Source organism: Triticum urartu, chromosome 6A (genome assembly GCF_056163025.1).
Source record: "Triticum urartu cultivar PI428250 chromosome 6A, HENAU_Tu73, whole genome shotgun sequence".
NCBI classification, from domain to species: domain Eukaryota; kingdom Viridiplantae; phylum Streptophyta; class Magnoliopsida; order Poales; family Poaceae; genus Triticum; species Triticum urartu.
In genome coordinates, this window is record NC_141878.1 from 35887187 (window position 1) to 35903069 (window position 15883).

General features: G+C 40.7%; 1 protein-coding gene across 1 annotated transcript in view; it reads right to left on the reverse strand.

Annotated features, from left to right (window-relative positions):
* Window positions 1-9996: 9996 nt before the first annotated feature.
* LOC125527294 (uncharacterized) overlaps window positions 9997-15883 on the reverse strand; it is a 68568-nt gene continuing 62681 nt past the window's right edge. The window contains exons 6-7 of the mRNA XM_087529633.1: window positions 11863-11958; window positions 9997-10272 (exon numbers count right to left, since the gene is read on the reverse strand). Coding sequence (XP_087385759.1) covers window positions 9997-10272; window positions 11863-11958 — 372 coding nt within the window. The remainder of the gene's footprint in view (window positions 10273-11862; window positions 11959-15883) is intronic.

A 15883-nucleotide genomic window follows, 5' to 3' on the forward strand; every position in this document is an offset into this window, starting at 1 on the left:
AAACAATTTAGTTATTTTTATAATGGCTAGAAAATAGCAAGGTTTATATTAAATAATAATTTCCTTAATTACAATAAGGTCCATTTTGTAACCACACAAAATTCCTACCTTCCCTCGAAAAAAATATTCTTCTCTCACGATCGCGATAGCCTCACCCTATAATCTAGGAGTCGATCCAATCTCCCCACAGGGGCCAAGTTGCACGCAGTAGATATTTTTGGTTGGTTGCAAATTTCCCTCCAAACGGTTTATTATGAGAAAATCACCTTATATTTTTTTACTTCCATAGACATGTGGCGACAAAAGCATGGAACAAAATCGTAGGAGGCACGGTTGGATACGTGCACAAGCTGTCTTTTTCAATTTATCTTCAAAATTATGTTGTACACATTTACATAGGCGATCGAATTGTTGTTTTCATATGTTAATAATCCCTAAATATTTACCACGTGACACATGTGGTAAGCAATCCAAACAATTCAACAAAAATCCCTAAATATTGAATTTAAGCATGCTCCTAGAAATTATCAGTCATAGAACCAACATCTCTTTCGTAGAGATTAATGTACTTCCACATTAAATCTAATACAATAAATTCAAAGGATCAACTTAATACATTAACAGCACATAGGGATGTAGCCCAGGAATCCAACGAGTAGAGAGAAAAGGAGGAACAAAAGCTGGAAGAAGAAGGATTAGCCAGCAGCAGCGCCATCGGCCTCCTAGCCTCACAACTCCAGGTCTCTAGCCTTGTGAGGTCCAGTTTTTTTCCTGCGAAACATGAATGGCAAAGTTGCTGTTACAGGTTAGCACTAATTAGTGAAAATTATAGTTATGTTGAAACAGTTATGATGACAAACAATGTTGACATGATGGTTACAACAAGCAAACAAAACCAAGCTCACAAGTGCAACTTACTTTTAGCATGAAACAATTATATTAACATGGCCATTTTAGAGCAAGATTTTACCATGCAACATAAACTTGTCATAGCAACAAAAGGCATGGCATGAAAGTATTGACAACACAATGCAAATAAATTTGAGGAAGCATTATATTTTTAGTGGCAATCTTCAAGCAAAGTTGCATAGTTTTATAACAGAAAGGGCTGCTATTATTGTTAGAGGCACACTGAGGTTGGCTAGCCATCGAGGATGACCAGTGGGCCAGGGGCCACATGACTGGGAGCATTTGTGTGTGCGTGACTGCCGTGGGACCCGGATGTCAGTGGCTTACTTTGAAAACAAAAGGGGGGTTTATAGTTTAGTGGGAACCATCAAGCAAATTCGCAAAGTTTTATAGCTGACAGATTTGTACTTGCTGAGATGCACAAAGTAAAATGATGGCATGTTGGAGGCAATAAATGAATATGCCACATGTCTTGTCATGGCATCTAATTGCACAGAATGCGTGTACCAATCATGGAGAACAAGACATACAACATGAGCATCTCCATAAGAGCTAGTAGCTCTACGAAAAAAGCAATCAACAACTCAAAAAAAGGTTCAAATATAGTATCAAGCACTTAATAATAGAAAGACACATAACAAATTTTTGGAGTAGAAGTGCGGGTGAACGTCAAATACTACAACTACAATAGTACAAATTTAGCCTAGGGTGCATATACATCATAATCCAGCCCCCAAAAGCATGTACTCAATCACTACCACCACAAGTGTAAGCACGAGCAGTAGGAAGATTAGGAGTGGGTAAGCTTACTCTAAACAATGGTACCACCGCCATTCAGACAAGGGGAGCAGCGAGGGAAGCATGGAGAACGGCGGGGAAGCGATGTTGGGACCACTGTCCTCCTCTTGCGCTTTGGAAGCATCTCCGACTCGGTTGCAGGCTCCACAATCTGCAACAGCACCTCGTGCACCGTGGGTTCTTGATCCAGTGGATGCTCTGCCCTGGATCTGGACGCCCACCACCTCCGCTTGGTCCACGGGCTGGACGAATCGGCCTACTCCATCGCCCAAAGGAGGATCTCGATCTTGTTCTTTGGTTGTGCGGGCGGGGGGAAAAGCTTTGCCTTCTCCATCTTTGACATATCCTTTTAAGTGGCCATTGCCATCTAGTTCGTCTGCCTTATATTGTGAAACCAAGAACGGATCTCCAATAACCTAGCCATCTTGACCTGGTCGCCACCGGTGATCTCCACGAAGTCGGCGTTCTCACCGCCGGCGATCTGCTCCTCCATCGAGGTTCTTGCATGGATGGAAGAAGGGGGTAGGATGTGGAAGAGTAGAGGAGCAAAGTTAGCACCATATACAATGTGAAGAATCTTTTCGCATACTTCTTGCTAAGTACGTAGTTCATGTATAAACATCGACACGAAAAAGCTAGTCGACAACTATTCGCACGACTAGTCAAGACTAGTGGTTAGACTCGTAATCATTGGCAGACATAACCAATTAGGATATTTCAAGGTTACAATTTTGTGAGCTGGACAAGAAAACTTGGTAACCAACCAATTAGTAGCCACGTAAAAATGAACCATGATTGACTGCTCTCATCGAGCAATATGTGAAACTATAACTGATCTGCCTTTGATCACTGCAAATTTCCTGATGGGCTGTTGTGTGGTACCATTAGGTAATAAATATAAAGTCTTTATATTGTCCCAACAAAACAAATAATGCATTTGCTGCTGTACATAACATTTTTAGAGGTAGCTGTGGAGGTTAATTTTCCAATTTCCAGTGAGAATGAGGACATGATAGAATCTCTCAAGCAAGATGACAGCATAGTGAAGGCTATGAGAACGAGCAATGTATGCGGACCAATAGTCACCCTTTTGTATACTTGCTATTTATTTACTCATTACTACCCATACCAACAAGTAAAATCATGATTATGAAGTATAATGGCGGAAAATCCAACAGTGAGGAATTTGTTGAATGTGTACTACTAGCTCACAGGAAATTTTCATTGACCCCAACAAGCCCATACCATATCTTGGAGATAGGCTGACATAATTCAAGTAAGCAGTAACAACAATCAGCAAAAATATGCACCAACCAAAAATATTACATATGTGCACATATCATCAAAAAACATGCACCAATCAAGAGTAGTCTATACTAGACAAATCCTTCAAAATATGCACTAATCATCATACTACCATCGAGTAATACATGAAACTATAACTGATCCTCATTCCATCATTACAAATTTCCTCATGGACTTCTTCTGTGCTCGCCTTTTTAATTTTTAATAACTAAGCATCAGCAAATACATATACACAGTCTTCAAACTATGCCTACAAACCAAAACATGTGTATGCTCGTGTGAATATACTTTTTCTATATCTAGCAGTGGAGGGCCATTTTCCAGGGGAATAAGTACTTGATAGCATCTGTCAAGCAAGATGATAGCATAGTGAAGGCTATGTCGACGAGCAAGGTATGCTGGCCAACACCCACCTTTTTCTCTTACTTGCACGAAAGTGTTTACCCATTACTACCCATACGAACAAGTAAAACTATGATTACGCAGTACATTGTCAGATTATCTTGATGTAAAATTACTTGTTGCAATATGACCTACTAGTTGACAGTAAATCTGCGAATGCCCAAAACATGCACACAAGCAAGTGTCAGATTTTAACATGGGCGGTGCTGCTAGATTGGAAAATTAAGCTCAGATCGACATTCGAAGGGCAGGGAAGATCAATCTTACCTGCGAAGTGGTACCAGATGCGGCTGGAGTAGACTTGTTTGAAACATGCACACAAGCAAGCGTCAGATTTTAAAAATAGCATGCTTATTTTAAAAATATAATGCTCTTTTCAGTATGCTACTTTTAAAATAGCATGCTGATTTCAAAAATAGCATGCTGATTTAAAAAAATCATGTTCTTTTGAATATGTTGTTTTGAAAAATAGAATACTGATTTCAAAATAACAGCCTCATTCTAAAAATATAACACTGTTTAAAAAAATATAATGCTGTTTTTAAAAATATAACGCTGTTTTGAAACTGATTTCAAAAATTACATGCTTTTTTAAATATGCTGTTTTGAAAGCAGCGTGCTGATTTTGAAAACATCATTTTTTTAATTACGCTTTTTAAAAGATAGCATGTTTTTTAGTATATGCTATTTTTCAAATAAAATAAACATCATTTTGAAAATAGCATGCCATCTCGAAAGTAACAGAAACATCATTTTTTGCATTGCATTTCGACCTGCAAGTTTTTGTTTTGCATTGCATTTTTTTGTGCGACACACATAGAAACCACATTTTCAAAATAACTCATACTAGCAAACACAAAAACCTTGTTCAAAAATGAAAGAAGTGTCTAATCCATTTGAAACCCGGTTAGATTTGATTCTAAAAATACTAGCATCACTATGGTAAAAAAAGGAAATATAATTACAGTCCATAAAGGTAATTATATCAAGGAGGGTACCAGGGTGCGTTATATATATAGACTTGCATAGCAAGTACATTACGCCACATAGGGTTCATACTACCACCAAGTTACTGCCAAGTTCCACTTACTGGACGATCTTCATATCCAGTCAGACCCAAAAGTTAAACCACCAAAGTACTAGTTACTACCAAGTACCAATTATTACTAAGTTGCACTTACTAGACCCAAAAGCTGATACTACCAACTTGCAGTTACTGGCTAGTACATACAGATTATAAAACTAGCGTGAAACTACTGCCATGGGTCAACGAATCCTCATGCCACTAACCATGTTCACCCTAAGCCCACCTCCACTCCATTCCATGAACCTGAAGATAGCCATTTAATCTTCTTTCATTCTGGCGCCCTGAACGACTTCTCTCTAGTTCTGCGTCATGATCGCACACCCGTCCTTCTTGCCCATATTGAACAAGACCTTTTTATTACCTTCAAAATGTTCGTTGGTGACACGCACAACCATGGGCTTTCGCAGATAATCTTTGAGGTAGGCCTGACTGTAATACTTTGAGAAGCACCAATTGCACATGGAAATAAATAATGTTACATAAAAATGAAGTATGATTTGCACAAAAAAAAGTAAGTATGATTTGCACAACCACACCCGTCCTCCTCTCTGTCTCTACATGATGGCATTTTCACTAGTGAAATATGATTTGCAAAGAGAAAAGACCAAGTGTTTACCATCTTGCTCTTCCCTCTGATGACTGTCGAGTGAGTGACGGTGCTGACATCGTATGGTATGGGAGGTTGGCACTGCTTTATTATGGATTTGAGACAGTCCCACCGATCCTCGTTTAGCGATACATGGTTGCCGTAGAAGATGCGATCCTCGAAAGTTCCTTTTCTCATAAGGTATCCCGGACTTGTATCAAAAAAGTTAAGATGACAGAGTAGTAAATAATTTCATACGTAAGATCTAGAACATCAGCACTGGGTTAATGATCAATGCCTACTCCAATGATCAAGAAATGAAGGACATAGATAACCCAATCACATCCACCTAGCAATATCCCATAGAAACATGGGCAAATTGAATATTTGATTTATTTAAACTAACAACTAAACACTGCTCTATGTAAGCTCTAGTTCAGTCAATGTTGATTTGGAAAGTCATCTAGAACCCAAACAAAGTAATGTGTGGTAATCAAGTGTCACTCAAACATCAACTTTAGATATTTCACGGTTTATTTAATATCTGACCAGCCAAATAGAACTTTACCCCGTAGTGCCAAGATAGGATTGTGGTCCACATTTCCATCTCCATCAGAACTATCATCAGTGTCATAGTCGCTAGAGGTGTCGTCATCACCGCTATAGTCGTCACTCCTACGTGAAGTGCCATCTGAAGCATCATCTGAGGTGGTCCGGTGATCACTCTCTTAACTGCTAATGAGGATGGTTTCCCTTGCCATTCAAACCTGTTGCATGCATTGCAATGAACAAATGTTAGTTATTGATATATGAAATCAGTCTTCCATTAGGACTTGCTAGCACCAAATACAATGTGAATAATCTTTTCGCATACTTCTTGCTAAGTACGTAGTTCATGTATAAACATCTACACGAAAAAGCTAGTCGACAACTATTCACATGACTAGTCAAGACTAGTGGTTACACTCATAATCATTGGGCAGACATAACCAATTAGGATATTTCAAGGTTACAATTTTGTGAGCTGGACAAGAAAACTTGGTAACCAACCAATTTATAGCCATGTACAAATGAACCATGATTGACTCCTCTCATCGAGCAATACGTGAAACTATAACTAATCTGCCTTTGATCACTTCAAATTTCCTGATGGGCTGTTGTGTGGTACCATCAGGTAATAAATATAAAGTCTTTAAATTGTCCCAACGTAACAAATAATGCATTTCCTGCTGTACATAACATTTTTAGAGGTAGCTGTGGAGGTTAATTTTCCAATTTCCAGTGAGAATAAGGACATGATAGAATTTCTCAAGCAAGATGACAGCATAGTGAAGGCTATGAGAACGAGCAAGGTATGCGGACCAATAGTCACCCTTTTGTATACTTGCTATTTATTTACTCATTGCTACCCATACCAACAAGTAAAATCGTGATTATGAAGTATAATGGCAGAAAATCCAACAGTGAGGAATTTGTTGAATGTGTACTACTAGCTCACAGGAAATTTTCATTGACCCCAACAAGCCCATACCATATCTTGGAGATTGGATGACATAATTCAAGTAAGCAGTAACAACAATCAGCAAAAATATGCACCAACAAAAATATTACATGTGTGCACATATCATCAAAAACATGCACCAATTAAGAGCAGTCTATACTTGACGAATCCTTCAAAATATGCACTAATCATCATACTACCATCGAGTAATACATGAAACTATAATTGATCCTCATTCCATCATTAAAATTTCGTCATGGACTGCTTCTATGCACGCCTTTTTAGTTTCTAATAACTAAGCATTAGCAAATACATATACACAGTCTTCAAACTATCCCAACAAACCAAAACATGTGTATGCTCGTGTGAATATACTTTTTCTATATCTAGCAGTGGAGGGCCATTTTCCAGGGGAATAAGTACTTGATAGCATCTGTCAAGAAAGATGATAGCATAGTGAAGGCTATGTCGACGAGCAAGGTATGCTGGCCAACACCCACCTTTTTCTCTTACTTGCACGAAAGTGTTTACCCATTACTACACATACGAACAAGTAAAACCATGATTACGCAGTACATTGTCAGATTATCTTGCTATATAATTACTTGTTGCAATATGACCTACTAGTTGACAGTAAATCTGTGAATACTCGAAACATGCACACAAGCAATTGTCAGATTTTAACTTGGGCGGTGCTGCTAGATCGCAAAATTAAGGTCAGATCGACATTCGAAGGGCAGGGAAGATCAATCTTACCTACGAAGTGGTACCAGATGGGGCTGGAGTAGACTTGTTCGGAGCTGGCACCACTGGAGCTTCGGGCGGCGCGACCAGGATTGGGGAGAAGAGGTGCCGTTGTCGGACCTTGCTAATACGAAGCAGTGGAGAATCGTGGCCGGAGCAGGGGGGAGTGGGTGGCCTCGTGGGTCCGGCCGATTTGGCGATGACGGGGGCGGCCAAGGTGACGTCTTGGCAAACCCTAGTCGTCGCCCTCTGCGTCGCTTCTATGTTTCTGCAAAGAACGAAGTGTGGTGGGATTGGGAATGGGGGTGGGGTTGGGGTTGGGGCCATCGCTCGCTTTTCTCTCTGCCTCCCACTTGTGTAGGCCCACAAAAGGAACAAAGTGTTGGGCCGGACCAATTGTGGCCAAACAGAAAAGATCAGCATGACCACAGGTGTTCTTTTGAAGAAACCCTAAAAATACATTGTTGTTCATATTGCATGTGGATGAGTCTTTCAGTACACCAATTGATCTTGAAAATTTTTATGCACTCCACAGTATATATATATATATATGAAAATAATGGTTAACCAATAAAATGGTAAACTATTAGATGCAATGTTACAAATATTTGAAAAAATCAATAATTGAATTGTATGCATTTTTTTGATTAAATTTAATAAATGTAACATTTTTGCAAAAACTATGATAATTAAAATATTCATTGGTATTTAAAAAACCCACAAATGACTACTTATGCCAACCAGAACTTCTTTAGGGTTTCGTTTATTCATCTATTATTTAGAATGCTGGTTCTCATAATGCCTTCTTCGGACCATCTCTTTGTCCGACAAATTCCTGAGATATTGGGCTAGCGCCTTGTGTTTCGCCCCCACACCATGCTTCATTTGGTATCCTTTGGCAACTCCTTCAGCGTGCTCAAGAATACTAACGAAAGCCGGGTCCAGATATTTGTCACAGAACGTGCAACGATACGCCATACACTTAAGCACATTGCACTGTCCATTCTGCAATTCTTCAAGGGTTTTCTGAGTGTGTGCATCCATCTCTCCTTCGGAAATGTCCGCATAATCATGAGAATAAGGCTGCAAGTTTAAATTATGTATGATATAAGCTGCACCATTGTTTACAGTACCTAATATTCTCTAAGTTTCATACTGTAGTGCCTATAAATTATTTTTAAAGTAAATATTTATTAACTTTGAAAATTTAAGGAGAAAAAAGCAATATCAAATCCATATGAAAGCATAAATCGTATGATGTACTTTTAAAAAAATTGTCAATAAACATGCACAACCTTTATGATGTCTGACTTTTAGCATAAAACCAAAACGCACTAAATTGTGGAGTGGATGAACCATTAATTTCTCAAAGATTGATTGAATAAATAATGATCATTACATACTGATGATCAACATTATATTTAGAGCTAGATTCCATTATGCCAATTCAACAATGTATTGATGGTTTAATGGTTAACCTCTGACCTTAAACTTGAAGACAGATCTAGGGTTAAAAAAATTAAAATTACCGTAACAGAATTCCAGTCCATGCCGTGCATGTGCTGCTGCTTGTGATCGACGACGAGTACTGCACCTCGTTGACACGATGCTTCTCTGGGTCGGACACAAAGTAGTCCAAAGCTTTCTCGTGGGGATCCTGATCCATGCGATGGACGACGACGTTGGTGGTTAGCCCCACAAGTCGACGATCTGTCACGACGGCGTCCATGACAGGCCCCTCACGTCCATGTTCACGATCTGTCACGACGTCCAATCGACCTCCACGAGTGGATTTCATATCCGACAGAAGGGAGGCGGGCATGTGAGCGGCGGTGATGGTTTTAGAGCGCACCCTAGGGGGAGAGATGCGGGGAGTAATTGGTAGTTACCTACTATAGCGGAAATACTTATGAGAAAAATTGATTGGTCAGCATTGGGCACCTTCAATGCAGCGGCGCTTATTTAGGCGCTTAATTAGAATCCTGGAAAAAAATCACAAGCGTAGGCGCTTGGGGCAGGAGCTAGGAACTGGATTTTGTACATCTACGTGATGCAATCCAAAGATCGTGTCCGGGGTGGATGGGTTGGGGATTGAAAATTGTGTACATAAACCCTAATTCTCAAGACTTGTGAAAACATCAGATCAATTTGTCATCAAGTGATCTAGTATTACTTGGATCGACTTGTGATCATCATGTAGCCATGCCACAAACACGATGGTTCTAGTATTACTTGGATCAACACCTTAGGCAGCAAACTAGTGCATTTCCTTTTTGAGTCACCATCTTCCTTCTTGAAAACCACATGTACACACTCATCATGTATACCATAACACATCAGAATCTATTAACGAGCGCTCACAAGCTTAACTAGCTTCAAACAAACCTAGCCAATCAGGGTTTTATGCTACTTAATCTAAATGAGCTAATGATTAATGAGCACGAGTTTAACAAGCAGAGATGCCAAACCACACACCAATTAACATAGTTCTACCTTAGTTCAACGCTTCCATATATACAAAATCAAGCACCACTTACTAGTACTGGTGCACATAGTTCGACCATAAACGTTCACCAACAAAGTATAGCATAGGGTAGTACCTAGCATAGTTAAAACCAAAAGAGGATCAGTTCTAGCTACGAGGGTGCACACTTCCCTAAAGCCTCAAAGAAGCCTCATCAAGTACTCGGCATACGCGGCGTGCTTCACCCTGAAAGCATAGCCTTTCTTGATGCTACCTTGGGATGCTCCGACAACATGGTTGATGGTACTTCTCAAGTCGCCTTTCATCAGCTTGTTGCAGTAAGGGCATCCGTAGCCCCCCTTTCCGATTCTTGGGCTGACACGTTTCTCGAGAACACCACTGTCTAGCTCCCTCACCTTCTGCCTCCTGTAGATCCTCTGGGTTTCTTGGTCACTGTCGACGTCGTCACTTAGGACCTACATGTAGTACCAAATGTTGCGTAAGTATATCTAATATGAGAATTCAGCAGGCACAGAGTCTATGAAACATAATGTAATTGATGACAGCATAAAATATCTTCAAATTATGTTGAAAAAATAAATGCATAACTTATTAGTTGCTACATAAGCAACTAAATGGGATAGTACCATATAGTAAAAAAATGAAGGATCAACCATACATGTCGAGGAGAGCACTAGCATCGCCACATTTTGCCACACATTTTTCCCAAGCTTGCCTAAGGTTAGTTCATCAAAATGAGAGCCACAAGTTCACAAGCCTAAGGGAACCTTGCCACACTTTTTGTGTGTATGCCATGTGGGACCCAAGTGTGGCTTGCCTAAGGTGTGGCTGGAACCAAACACTCACTTAAGTTGGTCAAACTTGCCTAACCTTAGGTATGGCAATCTTTGGCAAAGTTAGTCACAAACCAAACAGCCCTTTAGTGCAACAAAATTCACTTGTTACGTAAAAATGCATGAACAGATGATGTAACATGGCAGAGCATCATACAGATGTACTAACGCAAAAAAAGACTTATAACTTACATGCATGACTAGATAAAATAACTCGTGAGCTGTATCTATTTAGGGTTAGAATTTTGTGTTCTTATGATGATGGATATTGAAAGTCCACATGTTATCGTCATGGAAGTTGCCCCTGTTGATCGATACCCCACCCATCAATGTTCCTGAAGCATTCAACGTTCTAGGTAAAGTAGTTAATTATTATGAATTATGGCAACAAGTGATCCCAAATGTTGTACTTTCAAAAAAGTGTTTTTATCATTTATGCCACCAGTTATGTCCCACAACTAAGTATCACCACTAGGAATTTCTACTGCTAAAAAAGCCATTGCTTCATTAGACACATGCTCAAAAATGCCACTGCACATCATTATTGTGATACCAAATCTATCTTGACATGCTATAATGGCATCAATACCTATGGACCAACATGCCAGCTCTCCCTCTATCTCACTACAATGAAGTGTGAGCCCACTTGATCCCAACATCGTTCTTATTTTCATGTAAAATTATTCGCTTACTTACTCCTCACAAGTGGGGCCACACTTATCATTGTGAGATAGAGAGAACTGAAATGTGGGCCTGGGCTTTTTTTGTCATATTGGATGGTCAACAAGTTTTACATGAAAATAACAATGTCTAATGGCATTATTGAGCAAACATCTAACGGAACGATGGCATTTTTGATACATCTAATGGGATTTTTGAGTAAGCATCTCACGAATCGATGGCATTTTTGAGCGGCTGTAACTTCTAAGGGAAAAACTGAGTAGTGGGATACAACTGGTGGCATAAATGATAAAAAACTCAAGTAAAACATTGATGATATCCAATTTCTTTCTAAAATAACCATTGCTTAGAGATAATCAATGTTTAAAATCATTGCCACAACCACTTATGGAACATTTAAACCAAAGATCGATCAAGTGAAACAAAACATGTACTCAACATTTTAATACCTTATTTGCCTTGTACTAACCAGAGAAACCTAGGATATTACAAAATAAATAAATAAATAAATAAAGGGGATAGATGACTAACCTCTTCTTCATTCTTGTCGGCGACGACCACAGGTGGGGGTTGGGGAGGCAACAACCGCGGCTGACGAACACCCAACTGAGGCTCAGGAGCCACCACCTGCTCCGCCAGAGAAGCCAGAGGAGCTACATGTTCCGGATTATTAGTAGAATAATTTATATATGTCAAAAACTGAGATATACATGCCTCAATAAATTTAATCTAGCTACACAGCTGCGGATCCAGGATTTCATACTTGGGTGTTCAAAAATTTATATTACAAACTAAAACCATAACAATATTTTTCAAATGGAGGGAGTAATATCTAAAATTTTCATGTGAAAAGATTCTTAGTCCATCGTAATGACAATACTGACATGAATGACAGAAAATGAAGATTATTTACTTCATGACCATACAATATGACATTTTCATAATCATGGCATGGTGTTGTTATCCTTAAGTTGCAGGAAATATTTTCACAATCACCTACGTAGGCAATTCAATTCCAAGGTCAAGCTATGTATTTGTATTAGCACAGTCACCAAACCTAGGTGGATTTATTGCCTATACATGGATCAACACATGTAACCTAGCTAGTTACCTAACACATCTCACTAGTGCAGAACCGGGCAATAGCACCGGTTCGTAAGGCCCTTTAGTGTTGGTTCGGTAACCGGCACTAAAGTGTAGGCACTAAAGGCCCGGTTCAGCACAAACCGGTGCTAAAGGGCAACTACGTGGCACGAGCCAGCTTCGGGGGCAGGGAGCCCTTTAGTACCGGTTGGTGTCACCAACCGGTATTGAAAGGTTGGGGGTTGGGTTTATGATTTTTTTTCATTTAATTTTGTGTTTTCCATTTAATTCTTTTTCGTTTGCTGTTATTGTATGATACTACATATTGTACACGTTATGCATATATATAAATATAATTTCTAGTAGAACCGATCATAATATATATATATATATATATCATTAATTAATTCACACATATATACACACATGTATATATATACAATTTCTCCTAATTGGTGCCTTCGGAGCACGATAACAATTGGAAGTGGTTCATGGGGGCGGTAGCGGGTAATAGTATTCTCCTTTGGGATCTATGACCTGGTCGAGCAAAAATCCTGCTATTTCCTCTTGAATTGCTTCTATGCGGTCCTCGGTTAGGAGCTTCTCCCGCACCTCTTTGAATTGTTAAGAAGGAGATCAATATGCATGTGTATTAGTTGTGTGACTAGATATCGATAATGGTGTAAAAATTGTGAATAGTGTTCTGTTAAACGTACTCACTCCTATCTTTGAGATCTGCTCCTTTCGGATGCCATCATGCGAATGTTCTCGCAAACGTAGTATGCACACAGATTATTCCCCGGCGCCTGCTTCAGGGCCTTTACGAGAATGGAATTTGATCAGATAATAATTAATCAAGCATGATAATTAAAGAGATGGCAGCTAGCTAGTACTACTTAATTACATACCTGGGGTCGATAACATTTCAGATTTTGTTTCCATGGGCCTGGAGTGGCCCTGATGAACTTTGCCCAAGCCCTGCCCTCGACAAAGAAAATGAATAAACGGGTTATTAAATAGTTGTTCTTAGGAAATGAAGAACTAATTAAATAGGCCGAGATATAGTTAATAATGATTGAAATTACCAGTTGACTATCCCCTTCACGATGGTGTAGTCACTTGCTTTCTTAAGTAGTGAGTCTAGTACTTCAATTGTTCCTTCATCAACTTTAATGATTAACAAGATCCAGTGAAATCTGCATGCACACACGTTTGCATGTCTTAATTAAGCGGGCATATGTAAGCAAAAACATGTAGCTAGCTGCTAGGAAAAAACAGAATTTTTAGTACAAGACAGTGTGACTCACTCGAAGTTGTAAGGAAGTAGTATATCTTCATTGTATTTGAGGTGCTTGAAGAACTCTAGCATGCTTTCCTCTACACTTTTTTCGTAATATGGATCTAATTTCCATGTGTATTCATTAATGGTATTTGGGTCAATGAACCCAATGCCATACCGTCCACCTTTTTTCATTTCATAAATCTTCGTCCTGCATAATACCACAGAAAAGAATATAGTGAGGATAAATACAGGTAATGCTTGATCAAAATGATCACTACAGCTAGCTTGAGATTTAAATTACAGAAAGAAATCGCTTACAGACAATAGCAATTGACGATAGATTTGTCGAGTGCGTCTTGATTGTATAGCTGAAATAGTTCTGAATACTCAACGGTCACAGCTTTCTCAACGTAGTAATGATCCTTCTTGACATTTACCATGAGGGACTCTCAATTGGAAATCTTCGTAATGTCCATGTACCATTGATGCAATTCATACATTCTCATTGGGAGCTTCTTGACCTCGTCTGGCTCGACCAAAGGTTGGCCCCGGACATATTTCCGTTTTATTTCCTCCTCTCTAGTCGGAGACATGGGCTCGATATCGAGGAGTTGTCCAATAGTGATCATGAGCGTTTCAGCCTGTTCAATATGCTCCTTTGTTATTACCACATCGCCCAGCCCGGGAACGTTAATGGTTTGCCCACAATAATATTGGGCGTGCCTACTCTCATGTGTTGTTGGCACAACAAGCGAGGGGATTGATTACGCCGCCTGTTCTCATAGCTGAAGAACGGTTTTACCGCTCCTTCTGCCAGCTGATTTGCTCGAGCTCGAGCTCTCCTCTTTCTGTAGACATGCTCGACTTAACTTCTTGATGTGGCGCTCATAATCTGTGTCAACAGGCTTGGGAGCTGGTGCTCTAGCCATACGAATGAAGTGGTCAATCTTTTCCTCAGGCACTTTCTCCCTTGGCGGCGGTGGCGGTTTTGGTGCAACATGGGCTTCCACCTCAGCCTTCGATATGGCTACGTTTTCCTCCTCGGACTTGCCGTAAGGCCTCTGAGGAAGAGGCGCGAGGATTGGACCATATTGAAATCGCTTGCCTCCACCTGTACCTTCAGTACTACCTCGACTTGTACCGCTACGCACCATAGCTGAGGCGGCTCTCTTCCGTGATTGCTAAGGCGGCGAAGACGGCTGACGTGGCTGAGTTGGAGGAGGAGGAGGAGTGGCCTGAAGCTGTGCCGGACTTGGAGGAGGAGTGGCCTGAAGATGTGCCGGACTTGGAGGAGGAGTGGCCTGACGCTTTGCCGGACTTGGAGGAGGAGGAGTGGCCTGAAGCTATGCGTGACTTGGAGGAGGAGTGGCCTGACGCATTGGTGGACCTGGAGGAGCGGGAGTCTGCTGACTCGGTGGCGGACTTCGACAAGGAGTCAGATGACGCGGTGTCGGTTGCCTTCAAAAGGTGATGCAATCCTTTCTCCATAGGATGATACAATGGTTTGCCTCTCCCAGTGTGTGCTCATCGTCACCTCCAGGAATGTCAAGCTCTAGCCCCGAATATTGGTCCCCCACCTCATCAACCAAGACACGAGCATAGCCCGCTGGAATCAGGTTGCAATGGAAGGTTGCGTCAGGGGGATTTGTAAAAGCAAGGGCATACGCCACCTTCATGGATATGTTCTTCATTTTGAAGTGTAGCTCGCAGTTAGTGTTCTCCATGATGTCATCCACTAGGTAGCTATCCAGCAATGCGTTGCCCGGTGCGGAACCCACGCTGCTTCTCGGCATGGATGGGACGGTGCTATCCAATGCTGGATCATCCGCTAGCTGCTGCAGCTGCTGAGACCCCCTTTGCTGGCTAAGTGAGTCGATCTGCTCCTGCTGCCGCTGGAATTTGACTGCCAAGTCTGCGTGTGCTGATTCTAGGCCTTGAAGGCGTTCATAGTCTAGCTTCCTCTGCTCCTCCTCCATCTTCCTCTTCTTCTCCTCCGCAATCTTCTTTCTCGCACGGGTTCTGTAGTCGGCGTTCTAGTCCGAAAACCCCTCATACCACGGAATAGCGCCCATGCCTCGTGTTCTTCCTGGGTGTTCAGGATTTCCCAGGGCACACGTAAGCTCGTCGTTCTCTCTGTTGGGCTGGAACACCCCCGATCGAGCCTCTTCTATTGCAACAAGTAGCTTA